The sequence below is a fragment of the Bos grunniens genome, chromosome 22, assembly GCF_055505025.1.
Source record: "Bos grunniens cultivar Pamir isolate PY7600 chromosome 22, Bosgru_T2T1.0, whole genome shotgun sequence".
Classification (NCBI taxonomy): domain Eukaryota; kingdom Metazoa; phylum Chordata; class Mammalia; order Artiodactyla; family Bovidae; genus Bos; species Bos grunniens.
In genome coordinates this window covers 57619523-57633762 of record NC_141186.1, presented here as the reverse complement: position 1 = coordinate 57633762, position 14240 = coordinate 57619523, and the positions used below count along the sequence as shown (strand labels likewise).

Here is a 14240-nt window from a genome sequence, read left to right as displayed (position 1 = left end):
GTGTCCAACTCTTTGCAACCCCTTGGACCGCAGCACGCCAGGCCTCCCTGTCCATCACCAACTCCTGGAGTTCACTCAAACTCACGTCCATCGAGTCAGTGATGCCATCCAACCATCTCATCCTCTGTCGTCCCCTTCTCCGGCCTTCAATCTTTCCCAGCATCGGGGTCTTTTCAAATGAGTCAGTTCTTCGCATCAGGTGGCCCAAAGTATTGGAGTTTCAGCTTCAGCATCAGTCCTTCCAATGAACACCCAGGACTGATCTCCTTTAGGATGGACTGGTTGGACTGCAATGTCCCTTGTTCCTTTGGTATCTCTAATTTTCTTCGAGATCTCTAGTCTTTCCCATTCTATTGTTTTCCTCTATTTCTTTGCACTCTTCTCTTGAGAAGGCTTTCTTATCTCTCCTTGCTATTCTTCGTAACTCTGTATTCAGATGGGTATCTTTCCTTTTCTCTTTTGCTTCTCTTCTATTCTCAGCTATTTGTAAGGCCTCCTCAGACAAATATTTTGCTTTTTTGCATTTTTGGTCACTGCCTCCTGTACAATGTTAAGAACCTCTACCTACAGTCCTTCAGGCACTCTGTTTATCAGATCCAATCCCTTGAATCCACTACTTCCACTGTATAATCATAAGGGATTCGATTTAGGTCATACCTGAATGGCCTAGTGGTTTTCCCTAGCTTCTTCAATTTAAGTCTGAATTCTGCAGTAAGGAGTTCATGATCTGAACCACAGTCAGCTCAAGAAAAAAGGCAATCTAATACAAAAAAATGGGGGAAGACTAAATGGACATCTCTCCAAAGAAGAGATACAGATAACCAACAAACACATGAAAATATGATCAACATCGCTCACTATTAGAGAAATGTAAATGAAAACCTCAATAAGGTATCACTTCACAGGGTCAGAAAGGCCACAATCAAAAATTTGACAAAGAATAAATGCTGGAGAGGGTGCACAGAAAAGGAACACCCTTGCACTGTGGGTGGGAATGTAAACTGCTACAGCCATCACGAACAATGGTATGGACACCCCTTAAAACAGGTAGGGATAAAACTACCATAGGACCAAGTAATCCCACTACTGGGCATATACCCTGAGAAAACAATAATTCAGAAAGACACCTGTATCCCAATTATCTATGTCCATTTCCAATAGACAGGACATGGAAGCAACCTAGATGTATGTCAACACGTGAACAGATAAAGAAGTTGTGCTACAGATATACCATGGGATACTGAAAGTGGAAGTCACTCGGTCGTGTCCGATTCTTTGTGACCCCATGAACTATACAGTCCATGGAATTCTCCAGGCCAGAATACTGGAGTGGGTAGCCTTTCCCTTCTCCAGGGGATCGTCCCAACCCAGGGATCGAACGCTGGTCTCCCGCACTGCAGACGGATTCTTCACCAGCTGAGCCACAAAGGAAGCCCACCAAGGGATATTACTCAGCCATAAGGAACGGATTTGATTCAGTTCCACGGACGTGGTTGAACCTGGAGCCTCTCAGACAGAGTGAAGAAGTCAGAAAAACAAATATTGTATTTGGTGCATCTATATGGTATCTTCACTTTCTTTTCACTTTCATGCACTGGAGAAGGAAATGGCAACCCACTCCAGTGTTCTTGCCTGGAGAATCCCAGGGACAGGGAGCCTGGCGGGCTGCCGTTTATGGGGTCGCACAGAGTTGGACACGACTGAAGTGACTTAGCATATGGTATCTAGGAAAATGGTATCGATGAACCTATTTTCAGGGCAGGAATAAGACCCAGAAGTAGAGAAGGGACTTGTGGACTCAGCAGAGGAAGGACTGGGTGGGACAAATTGAGAGTTCAGTTCAGTCGCTCAGTCGTGTCCAGCTCTTTGTGACCCCATGAACTGCAGCACGCCAGGCCTCCCTGTCCATCACCAACTCCCGGAATTCACCCAAACTCACGTCCATCGAATCAGTGATGCCATCCAACCATCTCATCCTCTGTCGTCCCTTCTCCTCCTGCCCCCAATCCCTCCCAGCATCAGGGTCTTTTCCAATGAGTCAACTCTTCACATGAGGTGGCCAAAGTCCTGGAGTTTCAGCTTTAGCATCATTCCTTCCAATGAACACCCAGGACTGATCTCCTTCAGAACGGACTGGTTGGATCTCCTTGCAGTCCAAGGGACTCTAAGGAGTCTTCGTGGCATGGAAATTCACACATGACCATGTGTAAAATGCACAGTGATGCATAGTTACTGTGTAACAGGGGCTTATCCTGGTGAGCCGTGATGACCCAGAGGGGTGGGGGTTGGTGGGACAGAGGTTCAGGATGGAGGGGGTATATACACATATATGGTTGACTGACACTTAGTATGGCAAAAACCAACACATAATTGTAAAGCAAACATACTCCAGTTAAAGAATGAAATAATTATGAAAAATAAAAAAATAAGTTTCTGACACATTTTCTAAAATAATGAAAATAAAACCAAAAATAAAACTTGAACCTAATTAAACTTAAAAGGTTTGCCCAACAAAGGAAGCTACACACAAAATGGTAAAGACAACACACTCAGAATCAGAGACAATATTTTAAAGGAAGCAGCCGACATCTGATTACCTTCTAAAATATATAGTTTCTGGAGCTCAATGTCAACAAACAAAGAATAAAAATCCATTCAAAACACATGCAGAATACCTAAATGGACATCTCTCCAAAGACATACAGATGGGCAACCAACACATGAAATGTCGTTCAACATCAGTCATTATTAGAGAAATGCAAATGAAAACTTCAATGAGATATCATCTCAGAGAGTCAGAACTGCCATCATCAAAAATTCTACAAAGAATAAATGCTGGAGAGGCTGTGGAGAAAAGGGAACCCTCTTGCACTGTTGGTGGGAATGCAAACCGCTACAGCCACATGGACAACAGTATGGATATTCCTTTAAAAGTAGGGACAGACTACTACGTTATACACCATCCCATTACAGGGCACAGACCCCGAGAAAACCGTAATTCAAAAAGACACGTGTATCCCCAAAGTTCACTGCAGCAGTATTTTCGATAGCCAGGACACAGAAGCAACCTAGATGCTCATCCACAGATGAATGGATAAGGACGTGTGGTACACATATCAGTGCGGTGCTCAGTCGTGTCCGACTCTTTGTGACCCCATGAACTGCAGCACACAGGCCTCCCTGTCCAGCACCAACTCCCAGAGCTTGCTCACACTCATGTCCGTCGAGCTGGTGGTACATATATACCGTGGAATGGTACTCAGCCATACAAAGGAAGGAATAAGAGTCAGATCTAGTGAGGAAGATGATCCTAAAGCCTGTTAAACACAGTGATGTCAGAAAACAAATATATTTATGCACATGCACGGATTTCAAAAACGGTAGTTATGAACCCATTAGCAGGTCAGTAATACAGAGGCAGACATAGTGCACATTCTTCTGGATACAGTGGGAAAAGGAGAGGTTGGGATGAACTGAAAGTAGTATTGAAATACATAAGTAAAATGGATAGCCATGGGAATTTGCTTTATGAGCCATGGAGACCAGCCTGGTATTTTCTGACAACCTAGAGGGGTAGGATGGCGTGGGAGGTGCCAAGGAGGTTCAAGAGGGAGGGCACATATGCATACCTATGGCTGATTCATGTTGATGTATGGCAGAAACCAACACAGTATGGTAAAGCAGTTATCCTCCAATTAAAAAAAAAAAAAAAATACCATCACCCAGCAGTCTCACTACTGGGCATCTACCGTGAGAAAACCATAATTTAAAAAGCACATGTACCTCAGCGTGCACCACAGCACTATTTGTGGCAGCCAGGACACGTAAGCAACTTAGATGTCTGTGGACAGATGAATGGATAAAGAAGTTGTGGTACATATATACAATGGAATATTACTCAGTGATGAAAAGGATGGAAGTTGAGTCAGTTTTAGGGAGGTGGATGAACCTAGAGCCTCTTATACAGAGTGAAGTAAGTCAGAGAGAGAAAAACAAATATCATATCAGTTCAGTTCAGTCACTCAGTCGTGTCCGACTCTTTGCGACCCCATGAATCGCAGCACACCAGGCCTCCCTGTTCATCACCAACTCCCAGAGTTCACTCAAACTCATGTCCATCGAGTCAGTGATGCCATCCAGCCATCTCGTCCTCTGTTGTCCCCTTCTCCTCCTGCCCCAATCCCTCCCAGCATCAGGGTCTTTTCCAATGAGTCACATCAAGTGGCCAAAGTATGGGAGTTTCAGCTTCAGCATCAGTCCTTCCAACGAACACCCAGGTTGGATCTCCTTGCAGTCCAAGGGATTCTCAAGAGTCTTCTCCAACACCACAGTTCAAAAGCATCAACTCTTCGGCACTCAGCTTTCTTTATAGTCCAATGCTCACATCCATCCATGACTACTGGAAAAACCACAGCTTTGACTAGACGGACTTTTGTTGGCAAAGTAATGTCTCTGCTTTTTAATATGCTGTCTAGGCTGGTCATAGTTTTTCTTCCAAGGGGCAAGCGCCTTTAAATTCCTGGCTGCAGTCACCATCTGCAGTGATTTCATCAGTGTCTAAGGACATCATCAGTGTCTAAGGAGATGTCTTAAACAATAGAAATAAGACTACCATGTATCAGCAATCCCACTCCTTGGCACATACCCTGCCAAAAACGTAATTCAAAAAGACACACATAGGCCTTTCTGGTGGTACAGGGGATAAGAAACCTCCTGCCAATGCAGGCGACACAGATTTGATCCCTGGCTGGGGAAGAGTCCACATGATTCGCAGCGATGAGGCCCCTGAGCCACCACCACCGAGCCCTTGCTCTGGAGCTGGTGAGCCGCGACTGCTGAACCTGTGTTCCTGGAGCCTCTGCTCCACAATGAGAAGCCGCCGAAATGGCAAGTCCACGCAGCGCAACAAAGACTAGCCCCACTCACTGCCAACGGGATGAAGCCCGCACACCACAACAAAGACTCCGTGTGGCCAAAAATATAAAATAAATCCTAAAAAAAAGACACATGCAACCCCATGTTCATTGAGGCACTACTTACAATGGCTAGGACATGGAAGCAACCTGGATGTCCACAGAGGGATGAATGGATAAAGACAAGTGGTACATTTATACAATGTAACAGTCCTCAGCCATAAAAAGTAGCAAGTTTGAGTCAGCTGAAATAATGTTTAACCCAGAGCCTGTTCCACCCAGTGAAGTTAGAAACAGCATATATTAATGTATACATTTGGAATCTAGAAAAATGGGACTGATGAACCTACTGTAGGGCCGGAACCCAGGCTCAGACGCGGAGAGCGGACTGTGGACACATGGGGGGCAAGCTGACCGACTAGCGCCGACATTACAGACTACCCTGAGTGAAACACGACGAGCAGGAAGCGGCTGCGTAACTCAGGGGGCTCAGCCCTGAGCGCTGGGTGACCCAGAGGGCCGGGATGCGGGGTGGGCGCGAGGCTTAGGAGGGAGGGGCTACATGAGCACACACGACTGACGGATTCAGGATGCGGTACCGCAGAAACGGACACAACGCTGTGAGGCAACTACACTCCAGTAAAATACAGTAAAAATAAACACACGAAAACACGTTAGAGACTTCATCCCTGGGACTGACACGAATACGTATCCGAGCATAATGGCTCCTTGGCAGGGGCAACATGACCCCTGCTCGAGTCAACAGTTAAGCCAGAGGCAGCCTGGCTCCTTCCCCCATCTAGTCCCTACACAGTTGCTGTTGTAGTTCTCCCTGGACACACCACCACCGTCACCTCACAGAGGGAAACAGCTCAAGGGAGCCTGTTACTTGATTTTGCTCCATCCTACAGCCGGAACAAAAGCCCCAGTAAGGCCTTGCCTGAATCTCCTGTCAGGCCTCTAGCCAACCTCTACTGCTTGGGGAAAGCCAAGCACCCTGGTCCGTATTACCCCTTACGGTTTCTTTTCCCACTCTTGCCACACCTTTGCAAATCATCCCTTGATTAAAGGCGCCCCAAATGACCCGAATTTCAACGCACCCTCTGCTTCCTGCTGCCGCCCTGCCCCCACACCAGAACATGAACAGGTGTAAGCGGCACTCAGGAGAGGAGCCTGCCTGGCTTTACCACGTCCCAGCAAGTCACTGCTCTGCACCTCAGCATTTATGTCAGCACGGTGGAGGCAGGACAAGCAGTCCACACAGGAGCTTGCAGTCCATTCTCAAGAAAAGGACAGGAGCAACAGAGAGCCTGACTGTTTGACATCTGCTTGGGCAGATGTCCAAAACTGGCGCAGAATCCAAAGTTAAAACAAAAGCAATGACAAGTAATAAAGCTAGGGAAACAAAAAACTGCAAAAAGAAAAATAAAAAATAATCACCGTACTCTGACTCAACTGTGTATAGTGTTTACAGTCATAGTGACTTAACAGTGAATTCAGGCAAGAGATTCAGGCAAGGCCTTACTGGGGCTTTTGTTCCGGCTGCAGGATGGAGCAAAATCAAGTAACAGTGAATTTATTCGAAATTCTTAAATGACTGTTGGGAGGAGGTGGGGCTGTCGAGCAGCATGCACTGTGGAGTCCCATAGCAAGGCCACAGACGCAACCCTGGTCACCTCCGGAACTGACTGAGCCCATAGTGACTGTTGCCATAAGCACCCAACCCATCTAAACCGGCCAGCTCCCTGATCCCACACTAGGTACAAATATCCACCCTAACCAATCACCTAATGTCACCCTTCTGGCAGGAATTTTCTGTCTTGAGACTATAAAAATCAGCTACTAAGCCTGCATTGGCTCTCCCTGGTTGGTCAGGGGTCGGCCCTCTGTGCCTGCAGTGCCCTCATTATCTCTGCTCCTTGTTCTTAATAAACTCCTTTCTGAAACACTGTCTGGAAATTCTTTTCCAACTCACACTCAACATGCATGTGTTGGGGTGGGGAATGGCAGTGCTGCTGGGACAGCTAAATCCTTGCCTTCTAAAGTAGCAGGTCAATCGATAAAGCCTAAAGCTAAGAAAATAAAAGGAGCTAACTATGGTATTTATATGGCGGTAAAACACTTCGCTAATCAAATGGTTAGAGTTGAAAAGTAGTTGCCTCTGGGAGGAAGCGGAAGCAGAGTACTAACTACCATAATAAGCTTTGGAGACCATCACAGCTCACAGGACTGGACTTTCCCGGACTCAGGACCCCTCTCCTCAATTCCCACCCCACAGCAGAAGATGGCCACGTAGCAAAACTGTTTACAAACAAATCAGGGCACATCTGTGTCAGAGTTTCTCGCACCCGGAACTACTAGGACAACATTCAGCAGGCCTATGTAACAGTTCCTGCTGGAGCATGGCGTGGAGGGTAATAACAAAAGGTACCTTCAGTTCGCACCTGGGCACTTCCACTCGAATGCTGGCAGCAACCCCAGAGGGTGGGGTTTTTACATCAAGAAAACATGTCAGGGATCCAACCCAGGCACCCTGCACTGGAAGCACCGAGTCTTAGCCACTGGACCACCAGGAAGTTCACATGCCCCAACTAAAGATCCTGCAGGCCGAAACAAAGATCGAAGATCCTGCAGGCTGCCACTAAGACCCAGTGCAGCCTAATGAACAAATGTTTAAAAAAAAAAAAGTCCAAAAAGTAAAAGGTCCTTGGTCACATGACCAGTAAGCCACAGACTCAGGGCCGTGAGCATTGGGCTCCAGTCATTATCAAATTCACCTGGACCCCACAGCACAGGGCTGAACACAGAACCTGATAAATGCCAGCAGCTGTTACTACTCCCGTTGCATCATGAGGGCAAGAACACCTGGCAGAAGTGAGGTGGAACAGCTCAGACAAGAATAAGGCGGCTCCCCACACACCCAGCGCACAGCCTGAGACTCACTAGCCAAGGCTGTGCTGACCACTGGCACCTGAAACGGAGGGACAGCTGAAGTGCCCGGGGCAAAGGCCAGTGGGCCTACAAAGAGCAAGTCTGCCAGGCTAAAACCTCAATACCAGTGAAACAACGCAAGCCTTTATCACTAGGAACACAGGCTGTTTGGCTACTGTTTACCTAAGAATATTAAAATATTTGAGCATGCAAGTATGAGCAGGTCTATTCTGACTGACTGGTCTTTTTAAAAAATATACGTATTTATTTGGCTGCCCTGGGTCTTAGCTGCAGCAAGTGGGATCTACTTCCCTGACCAAGGATTGAACGCTGGGCCCCCTTCATTGGGAGTACTGAGTTTTAGCCACTGGACTACTAAGGAAGTCCTAGAATTCCCCAGCTGACCATTTAAAACACCAGAGACTTACACAAAAAGCTGAAATTCAGGCTTCTTGACAAGTCAGAGATTCTCCATGGGGCCCACCTAGCTAACATGTGGCCAAGCAGTGAATGACCCCCTGAGACAGGGCAGTATTTCACTTTACTGCAGGTCCATCCACACTGTGTCCCTCCTTTGCTGTACCTGTCTGGCCTCTGCCCTGGGACTCCTGGTGTGGATAGAAGGATTCAAAGTCAGTTATGCAGGCGATCTGGAGCCCATTCAGCCCTATGACCGAGTCCTCCAGGAAGCCCTCATAACCAGCTGACCCCACACAAGTAGGTCCAAGTTCCTAGGTTCACCTGTGGAAGCAAACACAGCTAGGGGGTAGCTTCTGGCTCTCCTGAACAGCCCTGCACTGAAGAACCCCCCAGAGTGGGGGGGACCACCCTCCACAGGGAGCTGCTCTCCAGTCAGAGTCTGATCCATCCCACATACCCAGGCCCAAAGTTTCTGAAAAACAGGAATTGCATTCCCAGCACACATCGCGGGGCGGCATGAGCAGGCACTCGGTAAATTTATATCTAACACCTGAGAAGCCCAGAGCACTGTCGGCTGCCTCAAGGTCCAGTTCAAACCTTTCATTTGCAAGCTTCCCTTCCAATGAACCCCGACTCTGCTGCGGGCTGAAGAGCATCAAGGAGTCGGGGGTGCAGGGGCGAAGTGGGTAAAGGGAGGCTGCAGAGCTGGCACGGGCAGTCCCTTCATTTATAAGGGTGATGAGTCCGGACGTTCCTAGTGGTCCGGTGGTGGAGCAAGGGGCGCGGGCGCCATCCCTGGTCGGGAAGAAAGATCCCACACGCTGCAGCGCACCTAAGCCCGGGCGCGCACGGCCGGTGGCCCACAACCAGAGAAGCCGGCGCAATGAGTAGCCCCTGCTCGGGTAACAAAAGAAAGCTCCCCCGCTCCCCCCGCGGCAACTGAAGACCAGCACAGCCCAAAATTAAAAAACAACAACAACAACGGTGAGGAGACCTTGGAGAAGAAGCACTTTCAGAGCTGCCCCTCACCAGCCTGCAGGAGGGTGTGCCTGGCCGAGCCGGTCCCTCACCGTCTCGCGCTCCCTCATCCCTGGGCCGAGAGGAACACTGCGGTGAACAGCAAACGGGCTTAGACAGCACGCGGAGCATTCAGACACCGCGCTGCACGCCTGAGGGCTCCGGCTCTACCAAGGCCAGCGGCGGCAACCTCTCCCAGCGCACCCCCACCTCAGCCCTGCGACACAGGTGTCCCCCCAGTCGGGACACTGAGGAAACACAACTCGCCCGGAGCCCGCGAGTGCAAGGAGAGCCGGGACGCCAGCGGCTCGGTGGCCCCGGGCTGGGCTCCATCCACCCCACCCCTCACCCAGCCCGGCCCAGGGTCCCCTTCTGCTGTGGGACCTGGAGCAGCTGCCCGTCCGCGCAGTGGGGCAGGCACAGTGGCGCCAGGTCTCCAGCGGGCTCGCAGGCGATTGGTGGGAGCCGGCAGCTCGGACTGACCTGGCGCCTTCGCCCAGCTCCCCGTGCGTGTTGTAGTTCACCGTCATAACCTTCACCGAGTCCTTGAACACCACGTCCCCCTGACTGAGGTACTGCAGGGTGCGGCGGATCGGAAAGCGGCCCTTCATGGGCATGGCGGCGGCGGAGTCGGGGCCGGATTGCCGGCCACGAGTCCAGAAGCGCGGAGAAGCGAGCACGGCCGACAGCTCCCCTGCTCCCAGCCGGCCGCCTCGCCTCAGCGCCGGCTTCCACTTCCCGCGCAGACTCACGGGAGAGGGAGGGTCGCTCCCGGCGGGCAGCACGCGCGCCGCGGAGCACCTTGGGACTTGTAGTCCTGGCTGGCGGGGCTCTCCTCAGGTGGCGGCGGCGTGGGCGGGGAGACAGCGCCTCTGCCTTACAGCCTTGGAACTCGTGGAACTTTAGGTTTTGATGCTCTGTGACTCGGTCCTTCTCCCTTCCGCCAAGGGAAAACATTTTATGTAGACTCAAACTCGGTCATTCGGACAACAAACTTAACAGGAGGAAGTAGTTCGGGAGAGCTGAGTTTGAATACCAAGGCGCCCAATAACTTTCTGTTCAACCTCAAGTCTGTCAGTTTTCCTCATTCAACTTCTCCAGCTTTACGGTGAAGGGCTAGGACTGCGCAATGTCTAACACTGACTTAAAAAACAAACAAAAAACAAAAACTGACTTGCGAAAGGGGGGAAAAAAAGGAATTGAGTATCTATCCACTTTCTAGTTCCATCACTTGAGAGCTCTGGATCTCTATTTCTTGAAAAGCAAAAGGTGGCTGAGAAGTACTCTTTCTGAGGTACTCTTATTGATCCGAATATGTCAGTTGTTCTTTACTTTTGAAGGACAGTTTTACCAGATACAGAAATACAGGTTGGGAATGGGGGGCAACTTTCAACACTTTAAATGTTTCACTCCACTCTCTTGCATGGTTTCTGAGTAGGAGGCAGCCGTCCTTTTTTTCCACTATGGGTAAGATAGTTTTTTCTTCTGGTTTCTTTCAAGATTTTCTTTATGTCTTTCGTTTATAGAGTTTGAATAAGGTATACCTAGGTGTATAGGTTATGACAATTATCACCTTTGTCATCACCCACACAAGTAGAATTCAAATTTAGGTATATGGGGTGTGTGTGTGTGTGTGTAGACACATATATATTATATAACCTGCACACAGTATGTATTTCTAGCAAAATTAAATATCTAAGGTACTTGTCAATCCAGTGAAGTGCACCAGAATAAAATTTCTAGGCAAAAAGAAAAAAGAAAAAGAGAGAGATACCTAGTGTATGTTTTTGGTATTTATCCTGCTTGATGTTCTCGGAGCTTTCCTGGACTTGTAGTTTGGTGACTGCCATTCATTTTGGAAAATTCTTGGCCATTATTACTTAAAATATTTTTATTCTCTTTTTTTCCTCCTGGTATTCTGATTATGTATGTTTTACCTCTTCTGAAATTGTCCCATCGTTCTTAGATGTTCTGTGGGTTTGTTGTTGTTGTTTTCCATCCTTTTACCCATTTGCATTTCAGTAGGGAAATCTGCCAGTAAATTTGGAAAACGCAGCAGTGGCCACAGGACTGAAAAAGGTCAGTTTTCATTCCAATCCCAAAGAAAGGCAATGCCAAAGAATGCTCAAACTACCATATAAGTGTGCTCATTTCACATACTAGCAAGGTAATGCTCAAAATCCTCCAAGCTAGACTTCAATAGTATGTGAACTGTGAAGTTCCAGATGTACAAGCTAGATTTAGAAAGGGCCAAGGAACCAAACGTCAAATTGCTAGCATCCCCTGGATCATAGAAAAAGCAAGAAAATTCCAAAAAAAATCTACTTCTGCTTCATTTTCTATGTTAAAGCCTTTGACTGTGTGGATCATAACAAATTGTAGAAAATTCTTAAGAGAGATGAGAGTACCAGACCATCTTACCTGTCTCCTGAGAAACCTGTATGCAGGATAAAAAATGGCAGTTAGAACCAGACATGGAAAAACAACGAACTGGTTCAAAACTGGGAAAGGAGTATGTCAAGGCTGTATATAGTCAACTTGCTTGTTTAACTTATATGCAGAGTACATCATGTGAAAAATGCCAGGCTGGATGAATCACAAGTTGGAGTCAAGATTGCCAGGAGAAATATCAACAATCTCAGATATGCAGATGATACCACTTTAATGGTAGAAAGTGAAAGTGAAGTCGCTCAGTTGTGTCTGACTCTTTGCGACCCCGTGGACTGTAGCCCATCAAGCTCCTCCGTCCATGGAATTCTCCAGGCAAGAATACTGGAGTGGGTTGCCACTTCCTTCTCCAGGGGATCTTCCCGACCCAGGGATCGAACCCAGGTCTCCCGTATTGCAGGCAGACGCTTTATCCTCTGAGCCACTGAAGAGGAACTAAAAAGCCTCTTGATGAGGGTGAAAGAGGAGAGTGAAAAAGCTGGCTTAAAACTCAACATTCAAAAACTAAGATCATGGGATTTGGTCCCATCATTTCATGGCAAATAGGTGGGAAAAAAGTGGCAACAGTGACAGATTTTATTTTCCTGTGCTCCAAAATCACTGAGGATGGTGACTGCAGTCATGAAATATAAAGACACTTGCTCCTTGGAAGAAAAGCTATGAAAAACCTATACAGTGTTTTAAAAAGCAGAGACATCACTTTGCTGACAAAGGTCCATATAGTCAAAGCTATGGTTTTTCCAGTAGTCATGTACAGATCTGAGAGTTGTACCATAAGAAAGCTGAGCACCAAAGAATTGATGTTTTTGAATTGTGCTAGAGAAGACTCTTGAGAGTCCCTTGGACTGCAAGGAGATCAAACCAGTCAGTCCTAAAGGAAAAGTGAAAGAGGAAGTCACTCAGTCATGTCTGACTCTTTGCAACCCCATAGACTATACAGTCCATGGAATTCTCCAGGCCAGACTACTGGAGTGGGTAGCCTTTCCCTTCTGCCGATCTTCCCAACCAGAGATCGAACCCAGGATGCCTGCATTGCAGGAGGATTCTTTACCAGCTGAGCCACAAGGGAAGCCCAAAATACTGGAGTGGGTAAGCCTATCCTTTCTCCAGTAGAAATCAACCCTGAATATTCATTGGAAGGACTGATGCTAAAGCTAAAGCTCCAATACTTTGGCCACATGATGCAGAGAGCTGACTCACTGGGAAAGACCCTGATGCTGGGAGAGACTGAGAACAGAAGAAGGGGGTGACAGAGGATGAGACGGTTGGATGGCATCACTGTCTCAATGGACATGAGTTGGAGCAAGCTCCGGGAGATAGGGAAGGACAGGGAAGTGTGGCATGCTGCAGTCCATGGGGTCACAGAGTCAGACACGACATAGCAACTGAACAACAAAGGAAGTCTCTGTGACCAACCTCCAGACTCACTGATTCTTTCCTTGGCTGTGTCCAGTCAACTGATTCTTTCCTTGGCTGTGTCCAATTAACTGATGTGCCCATCAGAAGCATTGTTAGTGTTTTTTATTTCTAGCATTTCCTTTCAATCTGTTTCCTTATCTCTGTTTCCATTACTCATCTCGTCTTGCATATTATTTACTTTTACCACTAGACTCTTTATCATATTAATCACTTAACTTTGCTATCTGGTAACTCCAACATCTGTCTAGTATCTGAATCTGGTTGTGATATATACTTGTCTTATCAGAGTGGGGTTTTTTTCCCTTACCTTTTTTTAGCACACTTAAAATTTTTTGTTGAAAGTCAGACATTATTGGCTGTATTAGGTAATAGGAACTGAGGTAAATAAGCCTCTATTATGAAGGGTTATGTTATTCTGGCTGGGACTTGAGCTGTTTAATGTTTGCTATAGCTGTAGGTGGCCAGAGGCTTCAACTCTTCTAGTGTCTTAGCTTTTGTCTCTTGTGACTTTGGGCTTCCCTAGAGAGAGTGTGCTTTGCACCTCATTCAGTTGTAGTCTACACTTATACTGGAGTTCTTTTGGTGTGGTGGTAAGGTGTAGGGGAAGGGAAGCATTCTATAATTCTATGGTGAAATCTCAGTATTTTAATGGATCAGTGTCCTTGGGCTGTGACCTTTGTAAGTGTTTCTTAATCCACCTCTGTGATAAAAAAAGAAATATATTTGGTCTTTGTTCCCAGCTCCTGGCCAGAGCTCCTATACAGGGAAGGCCAGAGAAGCGTGGCACGCTGCAGTCCATGGGGTCGCAGAGTCAGACACGACATAGCAACGGAACAACAAAGGAAAGTCTCTATGACCGACCTCCAGACTCACTGATTCTTTCCTTGAAAGTACCCTACAACTCAAAGTACCCTTCCTTGTAGGGTACTCTCCTGGTGGTCCAGTGCCTAGGACCCCACAGTCCCAATGCAGGGGTCTGGGTTCAATCCCTAGTTGGGAACTAGATCCCACATGCTTCAACTAAAGATCTGACATGCTGCAAAGAAGCTCGAGGATCCCACGTGCTGCAACTAAGACCCAGCACAGCTAAAT

At 47.5% G+C, this 14240-nt stretch overlaps 1 protein-coding gene across 3 annotated transcripts in view; it reads right to left on the bottom strand.

The window, feature by feature from the left end:
- MRPS25 (mitochondrial ribosomal protein S25) overlaps positions 1-10031 on the bottom strand; it is a 52191-nt gene extending 42160 nt beyond the window's left edge. For all 3 annotated transcript variants that reach the window (XM_086368759.1, XM_086368762.1, XM_086368760.1), the window contains exon 1: positions 9765-10031. In XM_086368759.1, the coding sequence (XP_086224885.1) occupies positions 9765-9898 (134 nt within the window). In that variant the 5' untranslated portion in view covers positions 9899-10031. The remainder of the gene's footprint in view (positions 1-9764) is intronic.
- Positions 10032-14240: the final 4209 nt, after the last annotated feature.